The sequence below is a fragment of the Solanum verrucosum genome, unplaced genomic scaffold (genome assembly GCF_900185275.1).
Source record: "Solanum verrucosum unplaced genomic scaffold, falcon-dt-bn FXZP01000135.1, whole genome shotgun sequence".
NCBI classification, from domain to species: domain Eukaryota; kingdom Viridiplantae; phylum Streptophyta; class Magnoliopsida; order Solanales; family Solanaceae; genus Solanum; species Solanum verrucosum.
Window position 1 is genome coordinate 148545 of NW_026020360.1, and position 23768 is coordinate 172312.

At 34.0% G+C, this 23768-nt stretch overlaps 1 protein-coding gene across 3 annotated transcripts; it reads left to right on the forward strand.

Moving 5' to 3' along the window:
• Window positions 1-1956: 1956 nt before the first annotated feature.
• LOC125837773 (heterogeneous nuclear ribonucleoprotein Q-like) lies at window positions 1957-8810 on the forward strand. 3 transcript variants are annotated; one of them, XR_007443538.1, is made up of 12 exons: window positions 1957-2240; window positions 4629-5170; window positions 5251-5340; window positions 5435-5674; window positions 6655-6876; window positions 6952-7252; window positions 7343-7656; window positions 7748-7860; window positions 7949-8055; window positions 8154-8230; window positions 8323-8499; window positions 8564-8810. XR_007443538.1 is itself a non-coding variant. In XM_049516848.1 (12 exons), exons 1-11 carry the CDS (start codon window positions 1967-1969, stop codon window positions 8401-8403), a joined length of 2361 nt encoding a protein of 786 aa, XP_049372805.1. In that variant the 5' UTR covers window positions 1957-1966; the 3' UTR covers window position 8404; window positions 8564-8810. The 3 variants fall into 3 exon arrangements, 2 of the variants coding, with proteins under 2 accessions (XP_049372805.1, XP_049372806.1); XM_049516848.1 differs by having other exon boundaries at window positions 8323-8404; XM_049516849.1 differs by having other exon boundaries at window positions 7952-8055; window positions 8323-8404.
• The last annotated feature ends 14958 nt before the right edge of the window (window positions 8811-23768 follow it).

Here is a 23768-nt window from a genome sequence, read left to right on the forward strand (position 1 = left end):
TAAACATTTACATAAACTTCAGAAGAACATGCTTGATTTCATAAACTCTTCTTTCATAATCCAAAACCCATATTATATAATCATAACTTGGAAAATATGGAAATTATATGGGTGCATGAGGGATCATCATAAAAGCATGAAATTAACTCAATTCATACATAAGAGATCATAAATCAATCAATTAAATCAATAATCAAGAGAACCCATAACATAGAAGAAAACCCTAACTCAATTGGGGATTTCTATATTTGAAACTAAGAGAATTTGGGAACTCCATGAATGGAAGGAATCCATGGATGAAACCTATCATACCTCAATGCCAAAAGCTTGACTTCAATGGGGGAATTGGAGACTTGACTTGAAACCTAGGTTGATCCCTTCTTCTTCAACTTGTAGAGAGAGAAATATTTGAGAGGTCTTCTTTTGTGAATTTGAGAGGATGATTTCAATTAAGGAAATTTTGGGTGTTAAAACGTTTATATAGGGGTTTTGGTGAAGGGTAAAACGACAAAGTATTAGGATAAAATAATTAGGAAAAGACCTAAATCCCCTAAAAATAATAATTGTCGACCCAAACGACGGTCAGACCGACGGTCTGTCAGTCAAACCACGGACCGTCCTGTTAGGGAGTCGTTTGGATCAGAGGCCATGATCTGTGGCCTTGAGCAATGGACCCCCATCCACGGACTGTGATTCCAATGACGGTCCGTTGGTCCAGGTCGTGGATCTTGACTTTTGATCCTGAATTTTCTCTAAGTCTGGGACTCACCTACGAATTCTATCTACGGCTCGTGCATTGAATGACGGACCGTCCTGGTGGACCGTTGAAAAATACAAAAAACTTGACATTTTAGAAAACTAACTTGGCCAACCACTGACCTACCTACGAACTGTACATCAAACGATGGACCATAGGTGGCGTCCGTCGTCCTGGCACTAGATTTCTTAATGGCTGAAATTTTACCCTTTCTCGAATCCGAAGTGTTACAATAACTTTGTTATTTGATTAGTATAATTCATATGTCCTTAAATCACGTATGCAAATTCAAGTGTACCTTTTTAAATGTAAACATTTGATAATTGAAAACATACTATAATGAAACAATATCATACTAACTAATTTGTGGACGTAGTTAATTTGTTCTAATTTTAATTTAGTTGTGATAAAATTTAATCAAATATTAGTTATTCCTTCATTTAATAAAACGATCTAGTATGACTTGACATGAAGTTTAAGAAAATAAAGAAGATGTTTCAATTTCGTGGTGCCAAATTAAAGTTATATTAAATGTACCAAAATGTCCTTTAATTTTGTGACTTTAACACCTTGTTTGGATGATTGTTACCCGTTGTATTATATTGTTAGTTTTAAAACAATATTTAATTTTGATTGTTACTTAAATTCTATTGTATCTTATCATTTAAATACATTGTTAGATAACACCAAAAATACCAATTTATGTAACGGTCGATTTGGTGTGATCACATTGTACATTAATATTTTCTTTTCATTTTGTCTTTATTTATATGATTTATCTTTTATCCTATTTTTTCATAGTAATTCTATCATGTACTACTCTTTTTTTTCAGGTTCATCATTTAATTTATAGATATGTGATATTATGTAATGAAGAAGAATAATACAATTTGTTTAAATACATGTATTTATTAAAATTAGCATAATACAATACGATGCAATACAATAACTCAATAAGATACAATATGAAATTAAATTATTACCATAAAAAAAGGTCATTCTTTTTAAATAAAGGCAGTATTTTTATTTTTATTTTTATTTTTATTTTTATTTTTAAAACCAAAAGCATTAAACACCGGTCGAAGCCTCTCAACTAAAAGCAGTTCTAGGGTTTTCAAGCAGAAAAAAAAAGTATTTATTTGTTCTTCTCATTCATCTCGAAAACATTAGTTTTTTCATTGGATTTGTAAGGAATCAATTGTTGAAACTATGCCTCCAAAATCAGTGAGAAAGACGCCTTCAGGTTCTGGATCCAAAAGAGGTGGTCGTACACCTCGTGGCACGCCAAAGTCTCAGGCAAAGCCTGTTAAGGTAGAGGAACCAATGGAAGTAGATAAGGCGGTGGAGCTCAAACAAGAAATGAAGGTGGAGGAGACATCTGAAGAAAAGCCTGAGCTGAAAACCATGCAATCGGAGCCTGAGGAACCGGCTGAAACTGCATTGAATGTGAACGCTGTGGAGAAGGGGGCGGTTTCAGAGAAGAGTAAGTATTCATTTTGCAAAATTTGAATTAATTCTTTGTACGGTTTTGCTTATGTCAATTTTAATAAGAGTAGTGATAAGAAATCATGTTAGTTGTTAATGGTATTGCAAGAGCTATGCAAATTGTGTTTATGCATTAATACCTGTTCTCTTTAAACACAATTTATTGAATTAATACCTATGTTGCTCGGACTCTTCAAAAATGTCAATTGGCGCCTGTCCGCTACATTTCGGAGAATTCGACACGTGTGCAGCATCGAAAGAATCCAAACAACTTAGATTAATACCTGTTCTAAAATGCTTATAACTGCTGACAATTGCTATGTTAATTGTTATATAATCTGAGTTCTTTAGCTTAATTAAGAGCAATGTCAGAAAATACTTATGGGTCCAAATAGAGATAGAAATTCAGAGAACTCGCTTGAGATTTTGGCTTATAACACATCCCTCCCTTGTGGTTTCAAATAATACATATACCTCCCTTCTTTGATAATAGGTGTAACAAAACTATTTTATAATCTGAAATGGACAAGTTTACCCCTTTTACGTCAACTTTTAGTTTCTTTCTTCTTCTTTTTCCCAGAAAGTAAATATTAAAGCAAAAGCACAATATTAGTTTAACAAGATAGATGCTAGATGAAAGTTACGAAATGTTAGTACAATGTTACCGGTTTGTCTTTTGTTACACTTCTTCATATATATATTTTGTTGCATGACAAATTAAATACTCCCTCCGTTTAAAAAAGAATGACCTATTTTCTATGATCTCTTTACTTTTTTGGCAACGATTTAATTTCAACTTTTCACGTGGCATGTTCAAGGCTACAAGATTAAAGGACATTTTTGTACTTTTGACATAACTATTATTTAGGATCACAAAATTGAGAAGTCTTTTTTTCTTAAACTCCGCATCAAGTCAAACTATGTCATTCTTATTGAATTAGAGGGAGTAACTTTTAAAATTTTAAGGTGAATTTAAATCAATTTGAACTATTATTGAGTATTCTATGGATGAAAAACATTATATTTCATTTTGTGGTTCTTTAACCCAATCACGGGAAGGAAACAAAAAACAAAGTTTTGATAACGTTATATAGAGAAAAAAAAAGTAATAATTGTCTTATTATTTCATCTTCCATTATCGTCTTAAAAGCAAAACAATATTGTCTTGCGATATTGTAAAGTCACACTGCAATATCATGAGTTTGACTTCAATATCTTTACTCTAGCTGATCATTTACTGCTTCGTCAATTTGATTTTAGTTTATCAATTATAAAATTAAAGATGATCAATCTTCCATATTGAAGTAATTTTGAAGGATAAAATAAACTCGAAGAAAATAAGGTACTTATTATAAAAGAAGACATAAAACTTTGACATACAAAGGGTAAGTTTGTCTACTTCAGAATATAAAATACTTTTGTTACACACAATGGTCAAAGAAGGGAAGTATATGTAATATTTGATACCACAAGGGAGGGATGTGTTACAAGACAATTTACTTAGATTGTTAAGTGAGATAAGCAAACTTGATTTCATCCCGAAATGTCCGAGTTTTAGATTTCGAAGATTAATAAAATAAAAGGTTTTAGATTTTGAAGATCAATAAAATAAGAGGAAGGAATGATAAATAAATACAAATAGAAAAGGAAAGGGAGGAAATGCAAAAAAATAGAAGAGAAAAGTCATACAAAGTTATATACAAATCACTGCACCCTTTTTTGTATTCCTTAAATGAATTTCAGTTGATTAGGACGAGTTCCTTAAAAACTATGCTGAACAGCTTCTGTAGGTTGAGCTAGGCCAAAACCTCAAGGGAGGTCTCTGAAATTATTCCTTAAAAATATTATCCCTAGAGAATGAGGTTCTGATAGGATAGTGTTAATAATATCTTGGTTGGTGAGGGCGAGCTATGAGCATCACTTAAATCTTATGGCCTGCTAACTTTGAGTTAATTAAATATATGTGTGTGTATGCGGTTTCAAGCTTCAATCGATTAAAAGGAACATATAGAAAGTGAAGCATCTCCAAGATGATGGTTGAGGCATATGCGTTACATCGAGTAGCTCACATGTTGGTCTCAAGACAACCTTTGTGGCAAAAACACTGAAATAATGACAAAAGGTGAGGCTTAACTGGGATGGATGAAGGGTCCCTTATTCTTCAATTTGAGATGAAGGAAGAAGGAAAGCTTACAGTTGCTGGCACATATTCTGTTCTGCCAAATCTTGTAACTTTAATCTCTCTCCTGATGATCAGTTAAGTCTCTATAGAGTTGGACATTGTTGACAGCTTACACAACTTGCAAGAGATTATGTTATACTTGGATAAGAGCATTTTATTTTCACCATTTACTGGCCTGGGAGGTTAATTTTTTTCTCATGGCAGAGAAGGACGATTTGAAAGAGTCAGTCAATCACTATGAAAAGGGCGAGCGATTAGATTTGGAGGATAATGACCCTGAATATGAACCTGAAGAGTATGGCACAGTTGATTATGATGAGACTGGGATTGAACCTGATGGTGTTCAGGAAGAGAGAAATGAAATAGAGGAAGAACCTGAAGAGGCAGATGTTGGTGAAGAGGAAGAGGGTGATATGGGGGAAGAGGATGTTGAAGATGTTCATGAGGAAAATGAGGGTGATGAAGAAGATGAGCATGCTGAGATGGCTGATGCAGCAGAGGAGGAAGAACATCATGAAGTTGTTGAAGAAAGGCGTAAGCGGAAGGAATTTGAAATATTTGTTGGTGGCCTGGACAAGGATGCTACCGAGGAGGATCTCAGGAAGGTCTTCAGTAAAGTTGGCGAGATTACTGAAGTGAGGCTTCTGATGAATTCTCAGACAAAGAAGAATAAAGGATTTGCATTCCTGCGATTTGCCACTGTTGAACAAGCAAAAAGAGCTTGTACTGAGCTGAAAAATCCAGTGGTATTTTCTTTATTTTATAGTTTTTATGTGACTGATTTTAATTCCTCATAGAAGGTATTTCCTGACAATGGAATTTCCAGATCAATGGAAAACAATGTGGTGTCTCTCCAAGTCAAGACAATGATACTCTGTTTTTGGGTAACATATGCAAGACCTGGACAAAAGAAGCTGTAAGTAGGCTAGGCATATCATATTGTCAACATACATGATTCTCAGTTTTGAGGAGCTGCTTAACTAGTCATTGATGTTTGCTTTCTCTCCCAGTTAAAAGAGAAGCTGAAGCATTATGGTGTTGACAATATAGAGGATTTGACGTTGGTTGAAGACACTAATAATGAGGGAATGAATCGAGGATTTGCTTTCTTGGAGTTCTCTTCACGTTCAGAGGCCATGGATGCTTTTAAGCGGTTACAGAAGAGAGATGTTGTATTTGGAGTTGATAGGCCTGCAAAGGTTTCTTTTGAGGATTCATTCATTGATCCTGGGGATGAAATCATGTCACAGGTAAACTCTCTGAACCTATATCTATGTTTTAATAAAAGGGACTATGGCTCTGGTTAAGTATAGTTATAGTATATTGCCAAATGGAGGCTTTTGCTTTGGTGCTCGTTAGCTTATTTGGAGGTAACCAAATATTTCACAGTTGACTTCAGAGTTATATTATGTTCTTCAACATAATTCAGTGATTTGCTTTTTATCCCTGCTTACGTTGTCCTTTAATTGTTTGCTTTTTATCCCTACTGCGAAGAAAAGAAGAATAAGTAAGGACAGTGTGTATTTTAGTTTTTCCTTTTTCAATCAGTTAGATTTATGGATAGGTGCTAGCTGTTCAAATTTTGTCTCTCCCCTTTTATTAATTTTTTGTCTGGGCAGTTTGGTTATTTTCTTTCTGTGGTTCTTTTCTGATGTCTTTGCTGCTTGCTTTTGGAGTCTTTTTAGTCAATTGCTACACAACCCTTCGTTATTTGACTGTGGATGAGGTGTGAGAGGTTGGCTATGGTGGGGTGGGTATAAGGAGAGTCAGAGGTAGGCCAACAAGTATTGGGGAGAAGTGATTAGATAGAACACAACACACATGTTGGTATGGAGGTCAGGGATCAGGGTTGAAGGTTATTAGGTAGTAGAGCATTTAGTTTTTTCTCGTAGTGTTACTTTCTATTATTTTATTCTGCTATTTTTTACTGTTGTTTTTCTTGGCTTCAGTTTGTGTTGTATGCTGTTACTATTCTTTTCTCTATTATTTTTATCACAGCTTCTTCACTACTGTATTTCCTTTCTATAACTGCTTAGAACGGTTTTACTTGAGCGAAGGGTCTTTTGGAAACAACCTCTCTGCCTTCACAAGGCAGGGGTAAGGTCTTCATACACGCCATGCTCCTCGGACCCCACTTGTGGCTGTGGGATTACCCTGGGTATGTTGTTCTTGTTTCTTTGTTTTTTGATAAATCAAGACATGACTGTGGGGGAATATTTCTTGAGTTCAGGTTAAAACAGTGTTTATTGATGGTCTTGCTGTATCCTGGAACGAGGACCATGTGCGGGAACTTCTTAAAGAATATGGAAAGATTAGAAAAGTTGAGCTTGCCAGAAATAGGCCTTCAGCCAAGAGAAAGGACTTTGGATTTGTCACCTTTGACACTCATGAGGCTGCAGTTACATGTGCTAAAAGCATTAATAATGAGGAATTGGGTGAAGGAGATAACAAGGTTCGTTCTCTGTCTTTAAGTGTCCCTGAGTATGTGTGAATCTTTGTGAGTGGTTCTTATTGTTGTATATTTCAGGTTAAAGTAAGGGCCAGACTATCGAGACCCCTGCATATGGGTAGAGGGAAATACGGTGGACGAGGAGAGTTCCGACCTTGGCGTATGCCTATGCATGGTTCCCATTCCCCTTGGGGTCGTACAGCGCCATATAGTCGTTCTATCCGAGGGACTAGAGTTAGTACGCGTATGCCTCCCGTAGTTGGTCGTGGTTTCAAACGACCTGCAGCATTGAGAGATAGACAAGCAGAGATGGCTTCGTCTCCTAGGGGAAGATCCATGGCTTCACCACCCAGGAGGTCATATGACCGGAGACCACCTGGTATGATGTGATTTATGTCTTTCGTTAAAATCTACTGGTTCAACTCTACTTATTTTATAAATGACCAGATGACTAATGACCAAATTGCAGTTTCCTCATATCCAAAGAGTAGCTTCAAGAGGGAGTATGGACGGCGTGAGGAAATCTCTCCTTCTAGAAGCAGAGCAATAGCTGAGTATCCTTCGAGGGTTCATTCTGACAGACGTATATCCTATAGGGATGAATATTCTTCGCGTGGCTCTGGTTACCCTGAATTACCTAGAGGTACTCACTCTGCAGCAAGGAGAGGTTATGTTGATGATGGATATGGGCAACGGTTTGAAAGACCCCCTCCATCTTACCGTGAGGGACGTGGTCGTGAATATGATTCTGTCTCTGGTTCGAAACGTCCATACACTGCAGTGGTGAGTTATCTTCACCATATACTATGCTTAGATATTTTCCTGATTTACCCAAGAAGATATGAACTAATTAAGCGTCTCCTGTACATGCCAGGATGATGTTCATCCACACTACGCTGAGGCAGGAGTGCGGCATTCGCGTGCTCGTTTGGATTATGAATTAGGCAGTGGAAGTGGCTCCCATTATGGAGATGCATATGGTGACAGGTGCCTTCTAATTATTGTTCAGTCATTTTTCTTCCTTTTTCGCAATCTTTGGTACTATATTGATTGACTTGACTGATGTACATACTAGTAGACTCGGGAGATCAAATCTTGGATATGGCGGCAACAGGAGCTCCATTTCTAGGCAAGATTCCCATGGGATATACAGCAGTCGTCAGGGTATGGGCTATGGTGGAGGTATGTTTTGTTCATTGCAAAATCTTGTTATTTCTCTTAACATTTGTTTTTATATGTATGTATAGAGAAAGCTGTCTTAATTCTGTTTTGGTTTGTAGGTTCCTATGGTGGAAGTGATGTAGGTGGAATGTATTCGTCTAGCTATGGTGGTGACTACATGTCTCGTGGCAGTGATGTATGCTTCTACTTTGTTAATATCTGTTGGAAGATTTAGTGTTTATCTGATGATAACTGTGGTGTTCCTGTTCTTCTCTGATGAATATTCAGGTTGGCTCCTCGGTTTATTCTAGTCATGGTATGGGTGGCAGTGGCTATATGGGAAGTGGTGGTTCTGGATCTTACTACTAAGGTATGTCACTTGTTATTACTAACCATGTGTGGTTTATTTGGCAGTCATGCTCTTAGGAACTGAGCATCTTATATTCCCCTGTCCCCTGTTTAAAGGTGTGTATACTTTCTTTTTTGCAAGAGCTGTGTTTGGTTACCCACCAACTTATTTATGGTACAGATTTGAGTTGACAAAAGCGCCTGCAGTTGGATGAGTTAATGTGGAAGCCCTATGCACTGACATGCCTCTTGGAGAGATGGAGTTTATGTATTAGTACTTGTTTGTATATGTAGGGCTAGGGAATTTAGCATTAGAGGTTGCATTGCTCTTGGATTCTAATTGGGAAAAGAGACACGTGTCCCCTCTTTTGATGTAAGGAAATTTGAGCTATGTACAGCAAACTGAGATCTGGTGTCATTTTGCTATACTTTCTTTGTGGTTTCTTCTTTTAAAAATTTGCTGTAGTGCGTGATAATTTCGAAAGAAAATGATCCCATAAACTCAAGTTACTAAGATGAAGGATCTGCGGGTATCTGATATTATGATCACAAAATTATCTCAGAACGGAAAAGATTACCAATAAAGAGCTTAACTTTTTGTTATGGGAGGGAGTGTACATTTTTTACTAAGTTAATGGATTGACATGAATTCCAAGCTACTATCTGTTTGGTTATAGATTTAGATGAATGCAGTTTGATGGCTTTAAAAAGAAGGCATTCATAGGCCAAAGTTTGCTCGTTCGAAATTGGGAAAATGAGTTTAGTTTGTGGATTGGGAGATGTTCATATAGCATTGGATAGGAAATTGTGATGGTCTGGTGTTTAATTCCTTGCAGTTTGAGAGCTGGTTCAGTGTAAGCCTGATCTTCTGATTGGTTGCATTACATGAGGAGTATGATTAATCCCTTCTGGTCTATATATAGATGAATTTTGACAAGTTGATAATTCCACAGAATTAGATTATTTGTTCGATTTGTTAATGCAGTAGGAGCTGGCACAATGAAGTTAGTAGAGGGTGCATTAGCAAAAATAATGCATACAATAGTTCTCTGTATTAGTCGTCTCTTGTTTGGTGCATTTTTTTTTCATGCTATGCTATGTGCATTAGTTATACACTCTATTGTGTATTGAATAGTGTCTTACTAATACCATGAATTTCTAGGTATTAGTAACGCAAAGAGATTTAAGCATGGTTAAACACCAAATTACCCCTCAAAATTGCTTTTACATTTTTTTCACCTTAATTATGGAGGATATTTTTATACAATGCATATTAATTTTAATGCACTAAATTCAACAATGCATAAAAAGATAATCTATACATAACCGATGCAAATATTATTAATACTCATTATTAAGCATTATTTTTATACACACTATCAAACGACTCTTTAGAGCAATCACTTAATAGTGAGGCATTTCAAATACGGCTCAGTCTACTAGAATCATAATAAGTACCCCTCCCTTCCACAATTCTTCATCTTAGAAAGTACTAAACCTTTTTTTCAAATCGGTGTAAATTGTTTCAACAATTCACTTATTTTAAAATGGAGGGAATAATTTTTTGGTTATCTAAAACCTTTTAAATTTAAATAAGAGTAAAACTGGAAGCATCATAAATGTTTTTTTTTTATAATGTAAACACCATTTATTTTGAAATATAAAATGAAAAACTAAAAAAACTATTTATTTTAAAACAGAGAGAGCAAAGGAGTGTCATATTCCCTATATTAGGGGTGCTGTCGTGTCAGCACGGGCCCAATACTATTAAACTCTTTTTTAGTTTTGATGTGAAATTGGAGAAAAGAAAATTGATGCATCTAAGGCATATTCGATTTGGAGGATGTTAATATTTTCATATGATCTATGTAAATCTTTGAAAAATATTTTCTTTAAGAAAATTAGTTTTTTGTTCTTTTAAAATGAGGAAAATGATTTTCTTAATGGACATATTAAAAATAAGTTATACAAGTAGCATTCTATATTTATAATGTCTTCTCCATCTTTTAACACATCTTAACCCCCCCCCCCCCCCCCCCCCCGAGCTCCCCATCCTCATCCCACCACTACCACATACCATATCCTCCATCTTCACCTCTCATAATATTTGTCTAAATTATATACAAATACTTTTAGGATAATAAATTTTATTTGTTTATCAAACATAAAAAAAAAAAAAAAAAAAAAAAAAAAACTACTTATCTTCCTAGAAATCATTTTCTAAAAAAATATGTTTCATCATACCGAAAACACCTTAAATAACTAATCATATGCACTTAGTATCACATACTAGAATTAAATTAGTTCTCAATTCATGAATGACTGGATGATTAATGCCGAATGGCAAATTGTTTATATTCATAAAATCATTATACCATTAGATACTAAGAGTAACCTTTTATACACGTATAGAGTATTTTTTTCATTTTTTGTTTATTTACATATTGGTGAGAAATGATTCATTTTTCATGGCTAACAATGTTCTTACACTATAAGAAAATATGAAATTAGCTATAAAATTTATCGATAGTCCCTACATAATCCTTCACTAAAAAGATCCCAGCATACAAAATATCCTGATAATTCGTCCCTAATTTGTAGTTCCTTATTTTTTAGTATTAAATTAGTTGTTGTTTTTTAATCAAATCACATTATGAGGAGTTTACTGTAATGAATTAATATTATTGCTTATGTTTTGAAAATATAAATTTAACTATTAATAGTTTATCTAGTCATATAATAGTAAAATATGTTGAAAGAAAATAACAAAATCGCTTATGATTTGTTTGTTAATAAACAAGTTAAAAGGAAAATGGTTTGTTGTGATTTGTTTGTTAATAAACAAGTACTAAAAAAAAAAATGGTTGTCTAGTAAAAAGGAATAGAGAAGGAGTGTATGCCATGTATTTATTTCTCTTATATCTTATATCTTCTTATATAGAAGAGAGTTTTTCAAACTTTCAACATGGCTGTTTTTTGCCATATTTAGGAAAGCTTAAGGGCAATTTGATCCAACTATTAATATTTTTTTAATGAATAATATTGTACTTCACTTTTTTGTAGTTATACTTTTAAAATTTGGGACATAAAAACCCTTCCACATTTTACTTTTCAACCGCAATTTTTTTGCCTACTTTCCATGCATGTGGACCATTCTTTTTCTCCACTTTCCTTCTATTAATTAATGCATATAATATAGGTCCCACTTCTTATTTCCTTTTCTTTATTTATACCTCATAACTTCTTTCATTTTATTTTTTATGACAAAATCATTTTTTAAAATGCTTATTACTTTATTTGTTTACCAAATATGGAAAAATTATGTCTTTTTTTTAGTTTGTTATATATCTAAAAATTGTATAAATATAAATAACACTATAAATTTGAAATTTATTGGTATCAATTTATAAATCACAATAACTAACAATTTAAAAAGTATAAAATACATATAAAAAATTACTTGACTCTAAAAAATCTTATCAGTGCTACATAAATTGGGACAGGATAAGTAACATATATGATCTGAAAATTACATTAAATATTTAAAAGACATATAAAAAATGATTAATTGTTGAAATTCTATATATGCCACGTAAATTGAAACAAAGAGAGTAATATAAATTTTTTTAAAAATCATATAAAAATTTGGCTAACTTTTCAAGTTCTATGACACTCCCTTCGTCTCATATTAATTGACTATTATTCTAAAAATAGTTGTCTCATATTAGTTGATCATCTTACTAAATCAACAAAATATTATTTAAAATTTTCCTATATTACCTTTGCCATTAATTTCTTTTGAAAGTGTCACATTTGTTTGTAAAATTCTCACAAAGTTTTTTAAGAGTTGAATTAGTAAAGTTATTTTCTTATTTTTAATTTCTTCAGTACCGTAAAAAATAAAAAGTAATCAATTAATATGAGACGAACGGATATTGGGCCCCGTGCTGGCACGGGGTTGTGTATCTAGTCTATATTAGAAGAGATAGTTTTCACTTTTCAACATGTCTGTTTTTTGCCAATTAATTCTAAAATAAGGGTATTTTGGTCATTTAAATCTATCAAACTAATGTGTATTAATGGATTACATACGTGTCTTACATCACTTTGGAGCAGACACATGATTTGACTTTTAAAGGAGTAAGAACAAGAACTCACAAGTTTTGCCCAAACTTGTTATATTGTTTGAGGCCTATGAATTTTGTACATATGGTGAATGAAGTTCACTTTATATATAGTTTTGTTTAGTAATATGGCAAAATCAGGTGAAAGGGTATTTAGAACATACCAATTTGCTTATCCACCTTTGAGCAAACATCTCACTTACAATTAGCGAATGGATCCTGTCATAAGTCACTTCGATCCTGAATATTTGAGGAAAAAGTTGAATTTGCAGATGTAAGATTATAGATCTGATAGCCCTAAAAGCTTGTGTTATGCAGATATGGTTCTTTTAATTTTCCATGGAATGAATATGTATAACTTCTTCTTTTTGAAAATCTCAACGTAAATTGAATTATAAGAACAATTTCATTCATTAGTTTAAAATATTTAAGAGGACTTTTTGGTTTAGCTCCGAAACATATAACTTGAAAATTTAAATTTATGAAGTTGTAATTTCGAAATATCCTTGAATAATTTGGTGAAATTACAGTCATAATTTAGCCTAAGTTAATAGAATGAAAGACGTGACATTCTATATGGTGTCAAAGTATGTGATTCATTGTATTCCACATATAAAATTTAGCAATATATATTTGACCAACAAATAAAAAAAAAATAGCAATTTTCCCCTAACATCAGGATAATGGGAAAGGGAAGGAATTAAGGCTGGAACACTTCCCAGCCATTTATGATTTCATTAGTTTGGATTGAGATTTTTTTATGGCTGCCTTCTCAGGCATTTTTTTTTAATTCTAGCTTTAGTTTATAAATACTGAATAGACCCAACTTACTAAACTTAATTTAGTTTAGCTTGCTTATTATTTGTTGAAATTTTGTTAACTTACATTCCAGTTAGCTATGCATCTCTAAATATTATTAGGCTAACCCCAACGTGAATGATGTAAGATAGATTGATGCCAATAATACAAAAAACAAAATTTGCTTCATCCTGAGGTTGAGGTTGAGATATTTAACCATAAGATTGAGATCTCTTACATGTAATAGAGAAGGTGAGATTAAGATTGAAAGTGGCCATAATTCTATTCATTTTGACTATTAATCATTTTGAGTGATTGTGATTCACTTTAATCTCAACCTTCTTTGTGTAACGGGTCTCAATTTTATGGTTAAGGATAATCTCCAACTTGAAGATACATCAGATTTTATTATTATATATAAATAAGACTCACAAAACTATTTTGTAAACTAGGCTCCCCTTAAAGTATGTACTATCAAATAAATTAATATATGTTCTTCAATTATTATTACGTGACACGGGCAATGTTTTTTCTAGTATTTACAGATGACACGCTTTAGATACATGGCATGAATAAGTAGTTATCGTCCATGAGATTCAAATGAAAACTGAAAAATATATAAAGTTAATTAGAGTAGAGTAATTTACACATTTTATTATTATTTTTTATACAAATAAGTAATTAATCTATCACCAAATTCAAAGTCATTGGTGTAAGTCGAAATTTTTTTGAAGTGTTTTTTATATTTTTTATGTATTTTTCTTGATTTTATATTTTTTCGGAAAGTTACGAAAAAAAGTAAAATTTTGATCGTTTTTTCGTTTCGATATTCTAAAGTCATTGGTGCAAGTCAAAAACAATTTGAGGTGTTTTTTTGTATTTTTTTTATGTAATTTTCTTGATTTTATATTTTTTGGTATTTACGGAAAAAATAAGGTTTTGATTTTTTTTTCTTGAAAACCATTATTTTGGATATTTTAAAGTCATTGGTAAGTCAAAAAAAAATTTGAAGTATTTTTATATTTTCTTTATATTTTTGTTGGTTTTTATATTTTTCGGACATTTACGAAGAAAAATAAAATTTTAGATTTTTTTCGGACAGTTACGAAAAAAGTAAAATTTTGATTGTTTTTTCGTTTCGATATTCTAAAGTTATTAGTGCAAGTCGAAATTTTTTTAAGGTGTTTTTACTTATTTTTATGTATTTTTCTTAATTTTATATTTTTTTGGACATTTACGAAAAAAAATAAGATTTTAATTTTTTTCTTGAAAACCATTATTTTGGATATTTTAAAGTCATTAGTGCAGGTAAAAAACAAATTGAAGTATTTTTATATTTTCTTTAAATTTTCTTGATTTTTATATTTTTCTACATTTACGAAAACAATAAAATTTTTGATTTTTTTCGTCAGTTACGAAGAGAGGTAAAATTTTAATCGTTTTTTTTATTTCGATATTCTAAAGTCATTGTTGAAAGTCGAAATTTTTTTGAGCTGTTTTTTCATATTTTTTTATGTATTTTTCTTGATTTTATAATTTTTCAGATATTTACGGAAAAAATAAGGTTTTGATTTTTTCTTGGAAACTATTATTTTAGATATTTTAAACTCATTGGTGCAAGTCAAAGAAAAAAGTTGAAGTGTTTTTATATTTTTCTTGGTTTTTTATATTTTTCGGACATTTATGAAGAAAAATAATTTTTTTATCTCTTTTTCGTTTCGATATTCTAAAGTCATTGGTGCAAGTCAAAAAAAAATTGAGATGTTTTTTGTATTGTTATGTATTTTTCTCGAATTTATAGTTTTTCGGATATTTATGGAAAAATATAACGTTTTGATTATTTTCTTGAAAACCAATATTTTGGATATTTTAAAATCATTGGTGCATGTCAAAAACTTTTTTTGATGTTCTTTATATTTTTCTTGAATTTTATATTCTTCAAACATTTATGAAGAAAAAATAAATTTTTTGATTTTTTTTCGATAGTTACAAAAAAAGTAAAATTTTGATAGTTTTTTCGTTTCGATATTCAAAAGTCATTGGTGCCAGTCGAAACTTTTTTGAAGTGTTTTTTATATTTTTTATTTATTTTTTATTTTTTCAGATATTTACGAAAAAAATAAGATTTTGATTTTTTTTCTTGAAAACCATTATTTTGGATATTTAAAAGTCATTGGTGCAAGTCAAAAAAAAAATTGAAGTTTTTTTATATTTTCTTTATAATTTTCTTGATTTTTATATTTTTCAGACATTTACGAAGAAAAATAAAATTTTAGATTTTTTTCGAACAATTACGAAAAAAGTAAAATTTTAATCATTTTTTCGTTTCGATATTCTAAAGGCATCGACTGAAGTCGAAATTTTTTTGAGGTGTTTTTTGTATCTTCTTAAAAAAAATTTCTTGACTTTATATTTTTTCAGACAATTACGAAAAAAATTAATTTTGATCATTTTTTCGTTTCGATATTCTAAAGTCATTGGTGCAAGTCAAAATTTTTTTGAGGTATTTTTATGTATTTTTCTTGATTTTATATTTTTTTGGATATTTACGGAAAAAAATAAGGTTTTGATTTTTTTTCTTGAAAACCATTATTTTAGATATTTTAAAGTCATTGGTGCAAGTAAAAAAAAACTAGAAGTGTTTTTATATTTTCTTTATATTTTTCTTAATTTTAATATTTTTCGGACATTTACGAATAAAAATAATTTTTTTATTTTTTTCGGATAGTTACGGAAAAATAAAATTTTGATCTTTTTTTCGTTTCGATATTCTAAACTCATTGGTGTAAGTCAATTTTTTTTGAGGTATTTTTTTATGTATTTTATTTTATTTTATATTTTTTTGGATATTTATAGAAAAAAAATAAAGTTTTGATTTTTTTTCTTGAAAATCATTATTTTGGATATTTTAAAGTCATTGGTGCAACTCAAAAAAAAAATTGAAGCGTTTTTATATTTTTCTTGATTTTTATATATTTCTGACATTTATGAAGAAAAATAAAATTTTTGATTTTTTTCAAACAGTTACGAAAAAAAGTAAAATTTTGATGTTTTTTTTGTTTCGATATACTAAATTCATTGGTGCAAGTCAAAAAAAAATTTATAAGTGTTTTTGTATTATTTATGTATTTCTCTTGATTTATATTTTTCCGAATATTTACGAAAAAATAAGGTTTTGATTTTTTCTCTTGAAAACTATTATTTTGGATATTTTAAAGTCATTGGTGCAAGTCAAAAAAATCTAAAGTGTATTATATTTTCTTTATATTTTTCTTAATATTAATATTTTTCGGACATTAATGAAGAAAAAATAATTTTTTGATTTTTTTCGGACAGTTACTATAATGACCTTCCAGGTCATTTCTATGTACCCACCTTCTTTTCTTCGGTTAGAGATTTTCTACAGCGACCCCAAGTCATTTAAAACTTGTTGGCACTAAGAGTTTGGTCGCCTGGTCGTTCATTTGGATTTTGTGCAGCTTTCCGTGTTTTAGAGGCCTTAAAGATTGAAATGTGACTTTTAGTTAGTTCATCAGGGAAATGGCCTCAGAACAGAATTTTGACTGTTCCATCAGCTCCGAAATGGCCAAATTAGGCTAGAAGTGTGGTTGACTCGAGTCTTGAGGCTTTCGGTGAGAGTTTAAACTATTTTTAGCGTTTAGCCTTGAAAACTGACCAGCGATTTACTTTGGTCAACATTTTTGGAAAACGTATCTGCATGAAAATTCTAACAGCGCAGTTATCCCCAAAATGTCGAATTTGGTGTAGAACAACCTTTCGTTCGACTCCCGAGGCCTCCGGACTCATTCCAAGCCCCTTGGTGGAGTTTGGTTAAAAATGGCCTTTGAGAGTGAGACCCATTTTTTTATCGAGATGACCTCTGATGGAAATTTTGACTGTGCCGTTGAGTCTGGAATATCAAATTTATTAGGGTAGAATACCTAATTTATTTTTATCGGGTTCCGAACCAATCTCGAGCACCCAATCAGAGATTTTAAAGTTGGCCTAAAAAAATTAGCTTTTCAGCTAATATATATAGCTGGTGCAGGCTATTTCAGTCTCATTTCTCAACTTCAAACCTTCATAACTCTCTCATTTCAAGTCCGATTTTAGTGATTCGAAGGTCCATTTTGTGGGGTTTTTCGCAAGGAACGCGTTGGTGAGCTCGGAAACTGATTTGGGATCTCCATTTGAGGTAAATTTCATGAAATACCTGCTGCCATTACCCTTTTTGTGAGCTTGATCTTGGTAGTTTTTAGACTTGATATCTCAGCCATTTTAGGTCCGATTTTGGTGATTCTTGGGGCTATCTTGAGTGGTTTTTTTGAGAAAAACGCATTGACATGGTTGGAATTCGTATTTGAAGTTCCGTTAGAGGTAAGAATTATGTTTTAGCTGCTGCCATAGCTCATTTTCGAGCTCAATTTTTGGGAAATTTTGGAAGATGATTTCTTGGCCATTTTAGGTCCGAATTTGGTGATTCAAGAGCCTAAATTGTGGGGGTTTTCTTGAGGATTGTCGTGGTGTGGTTGGTTTTAGGAGTTGGGCCCTTGTTTCTGGTTATTTCTTGTAAATAGCAGCGGCCATTGTTGTTCATTTTTAGCGTAATTTTTGGTTTTTCGTTGCATGTTCGTGTTGGGACTATTTCAAGCCTCGAATTGTGTTCCAATTTGAAACACAAGTTCGGGGAGCGGTTTAGAACCTATTTTTGGGATTAATTCCGGCCTACATTTTCTTCTTTTCTTCTCTTTCACGACTATCTGTTTTACCTGTACAAACACTACCAAACACATCATATCCATATAACTACACCTGATTTTAGTACTAATTCTTAGTTTTCAAGCATCAAATGTGCCAAGATTTTGCGGCACATTAACACCCTCAACTTAGAACTATTACTTGTCCTCAAGTGATGAGAACAATACATTCAGCCCTCAAATCATTCAAGTATTTTTGAAACTACGCAGCAACCATCTCAAACACAATTTGTATCCAAAACCATGAATCTAACATGCAAAGATCAATCTATAACATCTCATTAGTTACAGTCAATCATGCTTATGCCTGTGAATTATCAGCTAACACAATCTACTCTCAAATGCAATCACTGTGTCCTCACACCAAAGAAGTCCCTCACTCATGACAATTGGGACTAAGTACTACGCTCACACTCTCAAAGAAATTCTAACACTAACAACAAACTACCATAGGCTTGCCTTTGCTTTCTACGCTCTATCTTTCAAACACCCGGAATAGGATCACTGTAGGACTTTATTGGCTTGTAACATGGTCTCATGCTAGGGAATGGATATTTGGGTTTGTGAGTGACTAGTCCATTGGTTTTCCAAAGTTTCGTTTGCACACAACTCTTTTCTGAACGATTCCCTCTTTTACTTCATTTCAGCACATCTCATCAACCATTATTTTCTTTTTCGTTTTCTTTTCTTCTTTTTATTTTATTTTCTTTAGACTTTTTTTTTATATATATGCAATTTTTGTATGCATTTAGCTCACTGGTTGAACCTTCTTTTGCACTTCTTCTTTCTGCTCGGGTTGTAATCACCCTCAACTTAGGCTTTTGGCCTAAGTTGTGATATCGTATCTTCAGAAATCAAAGGATATGATATTACTGGGTAAGAACAAAAACTGATTTTTTTTAGGCTCAAATCGGGTTCAAGTGGTAAGCTTTTTATTTGGTAGTTCTGTTTTTGGCTTTTTTTTTACTAGCTTACAAAAACGGCCTACTGATCATTTCCTATTCGGTTATTCTCAGACTTAAGCAAGACTACTTGGACAAGTTCTAGTTTCTGCTCCTAGACTTCAAACAAAACTTTCAAACACACATGACACAGGACTACACTATCCAGTTTCTTAGTTCACCAGTTTATTGATCAGGCTAACAATTCTCAACATGTAACTACCTAAGATGTCATCTAAAGATCCTAACAGTCAAACTTCAGATCAAGGTAATCATTACACACAGAATAACTGTTGCACAGCTCAACACACAAACACACACAAAGAACCAATTTTCACAGTAACATAGAGTCAACCTCCATTCATTCTAACAACTTAGAATGGCAGGTTGCTCACCACCCCCTCCCCCAAAAAAACTTTTCCCTCAAAGCCAATAACGAAAATAAAACAAGGCTGTGAGGAGGGGTCATACCTACGGCGCTCTAGGCGCCGGTAGTCGTCTCAGCATCGGCACCCTTATCACCGGGTGCACTCTCAGAACTCAGCACATGATTAGGTTGGTCACCACTTGTCGGGGCAGGTTCTCTACTACCAGAAGCTCCAGCTAACACAACGTCTCGTTGTTGTTGCTCATGGGCTGCTTTTTCTCTCTCTGCCTTTCAGGATTTCTTTTCTTGCCTTCTTTCCTCTTTGGACAGGTCAGCAGGTATTTCCTCCTTAGATTCTCTGGCTCTGTGTTTCCTCTTGCCAAACTTACTCGTGGGTAAGTCTCCCCAGAGATCATCAATTGATTGAGTGGAGGGTGTTTGATTTAACATTTGAATTAATGACTCTGGCATTATAGAAGTGGGTACCTGTATTGGCTTTTCAGCTAGTTTAGCAACCCGAGTTCTTATATCGACCAATTTTGATTTGAACTCTTTAGTATCTATTGAACCAACAGCCTGGCATCAATCTTAGACAAGGTTCTCCAAACCATCCATTCTGTCTTTTAAGACATCCAGCTCCTTCCACATCTCATCCTTGATCTCTTTTTTCACAGCTAACACCTTTGTCTCTATTAGATGAGGCATCCGGATTACAATTTGGTCTACCCATGTCCTGGTTTGGCGCTGATCTGCAACCAGTTTCTCAAGAAAGAGCATAAGAATAGTGACAAAGGTACCAGGAGCTTGTGAGGTGGAAGCTAGAGGTGGTGGTGCCTCTATGGAAGGCTGTGATGACTCTCTCTGTTCTGGACCTCTATTTGTATGTGGGATGTCAATTGGTACGTGAGGGACAATAGCTAATGCACCTACAGCTGCAGATTTTGCACCAAAGAGATGTTTTGCGACATCTTTGATCTTAGAAACATGGGTGAGTCTGAGTGCGTCACCTCATATGTCAACCAGGTTGTTTGGAGAAATGTTCGTTTGGCGACAAAATTTCCCTTTTAGACAAGGAAAAAGAAATCTGGCCTTTTCATTCAGTGCCCTGTCTCGCATCTCGATCGTTATAATCCACCCCACATTAACCGGGTAACCAACCAAAAGGCATGCTACCAAAGACGCCAATGAAAGAGACAAGGTGTTATCATTAATTATCGATATCAATTGCGCACGGACAACAACCCACCAAACCTTGGTCGGAAAAGATAATGAAGCTTTATAATGACTGTTGGCGTAGCTGTGACCCAAACTGCATTCTCCCCGTCTACAACAATTTTCTTCGCAATCCATCACAAAACCCTCTCTCGAGACTTCTGATCCTCCATCGTAGTGTCACTGGTGACCTCATGATGCTTGCCCTAAAAAAGGCCAACTGAAACTGGTGCAGAGTATTCCAGGCCATGCAACATTCTGTTAATAGCAGCCTCAGAGATATCTATCGTTTTCCCCGAACTATAATTAAGTTGAGTGGACCCCAGGTCATAGCAATGTCCTTCTTTCCACATTTCGTGGTCTCTGTTTCCGCAGCAAAGTTGATCAGTGTAGCTGCATAAGATGAATAAAACTCTCTGACCAAGTGGCGAGAGAATTCTCCAGGTTCATTGTCCATCCAATCAAACTGATGAAACTGAAATGTCTGGGAATGCTTTGATGTCAGTTATGTAACACCCCGTACGAACTAGTAAGACCTAGCTAAGGCTCGACTAAATCTAGTAGGTTGAACTAGAGACTCGCATGTTATTTTATAGTTGAAAACTTGTTTAAATGATGAAAAATGGCTATTGAAGCTAGTTTGGTGATTTTAGAGGTCAAACGTCAAGAAATGACCATGACGTCCGGAAACTAGTAGACTAAACGAGGGCTAAGTTTGAGGGTTAGAGCCAAGGAAGAGGACTAGGGAAGTCCACCCTTTCATGGAAACTACCTCACCTTCCACGACCACCACCACGGCTCGTGGTAGGCTAGGCAGTGGCTAAACAAAGGCTGCCCAAAAACAGCCCCTCCACACGAGCAACTTCACGGCTCGTGGGAAGGCTCGTGGTGGTGCCTTAGATTTTTAGGGCTTAAGGGAAGGTTTCCTAGATACTGTATCATGACCACGAGAGGCACCACGGCTCCTGGTAGGCACCACGGCTCGTGGAGACTCACGTGAAGGGCTTTCCATTAGACTTAGAGAATAGGGTCAACTAAAATGGTCATATATCTTAGTTCAAAACGAATTATGTGTGCCATAACCTATAGAATTAAAGGTCTCTGAGTCTTCTTTCCAATGCCACCGAGTTTGCCCAATTTTGATCTCGGAGTAAAAAGTTATGCCTGATATAGTGAAGCACTGTCAGGCTGGAAATTCTTCACGACCCGTTTGATGGACCGTGGTGATGATGACGGTCCGTAGAGATGGCCTTGGAGTTTCCTTGGCTGTTTGGAGGTTGGCAAGCCTTAGGGGATCTACTGCCTAGGGACCACAGACACCTTCACGGGCCGTGGTCCCCCTTCACGGTCTATAAGGTCTTCCTTGGTCCTTGGCGGGGCTGCCCAAGTGAGGGGGTTTTAAGTAATTTTGTTTTAATTGTTTATTATGAGGGGTTGATTTTAAATGGTTTAAATGACAAATATATAAGGTTTTAAGTCTATTTTTAAAGTCATTCTCCTAAATTCAAAACCCTCCTTCTCTCAAAACTCTCTCAACTCAAGACTCCATTGAAGAAGTTGGAAGGAGCTTAGCAAGGGCTGGTAGATGGGAGGTTTCACATGAAATTCATAGGGTTTAACTAAGGTATGGTTTCTTTTCACTCTTGGGATCCCTTTCCCCAAGAGGTCCTTCCAAAGGTGGTTTTCAAAGTCCCCCAAATTGTAGATTTCAATCCAAAAACGTGGGTCTTCTTTCTAAATGTTGAATTGTTGTTATAAACTGATTTTTATTGATTTTATATGAACAATTATGGATAAATTCATGTAGTGTTGGTGATTTTTGAAGAATCCCCCATGAGACCCATGTTTCCCCTTCTTTCTCCAATTCTAACCCTAGTATGCTTTGAATGATGAATGAAGGATGAGAATCTAGTATGTTATTATGGAATTCGTTATTGTATTATGATGTTACCCTATTTTATGTATGAATGTCAATAAAATAGGGTGGGTTGAATCTTGATGAAAGCCTTGATGGCTATGAATGTAGGTTTTCAATATTTGATAAGTAATCTTCTATTGAATTATTGATCCACTTATGGTAGAGGTGTTTAATTACAATGTATTCCTTGTATGAATGGATTGATCCACTTATGGTGGAGGTGCTTACTTGCTAGTATGAATTGTAGTGTTGAGACAAGGCCCATCTTCCCTACAACCCTAGACATGACTAAAGTATGCTATGTTATGGATACGAATGATATGGTATGATCATTGTCGTGTCAGACATGTTGAATTGTATGAGGTGTTATTGTGGAAGGACCCTACCCACATATTTCCCCTATATGAATATATATGATTCTATACATGCCATGAATGACCTACTTGAATGATGAATGTATCCATGTCCATTGTATGGATGTTAGATATGTGATTTACATGATCTAAGATCTTTAAATGCAATATAGGTGAATTGTGCATGAGTTGGGATATTATGTACATGTTATGACCCCCTTGAGAAGGGAGGTGTCTATGATGTTAATGTTGTTGTTGGTGTGCCATTGTGAGGACAATCATGCACACACACATACACTCTGTGCATAAACATGAATATGATGTGTCTATGGTGTAAATTGAAAGGCTAATTCTCATATGCACCTTTACATACTATTATGCATGAAATGTACATGACCACGATGATATGACTAAGTACGACATGCTATGACTACACATGATAGGTTGATATTATAGTAGTATTACGTGTTGCATGAAAGGATTTTCTCATGAACACACTATGCATATAATATGTTGATTCTAAGGTTGAAAGGACATTCTCACCTAAAGAATCTATTAGCTATTATGATATATGTTGGTTTGAGTGCCTAGTGCATTCTTCCATAAATATGACTTAAGTAAAGATTAAATATTACTTCAAAAAGGGGAGTTTGTGCTTAGCACCGAGAGGATATGCATATGAGATAGGATTCCTTCACGAAGGCGAGAGGTTTCCACTAAAGAGGTCTCATGAGATGGAAACTACAATACTAATAAGTATAAAGAGGGTTTCTAGAAGCAATCTCCTTATCCCTTAACTATGTGCCAATATAGGATTGTCATCTAGTGGATTCACCTAGATGCTATAATGTATGTATGTTCTACTTTGGCAAGTTGAACACTCTCTTTTCGGTGTGGGAGGAAGACACCGGATTCC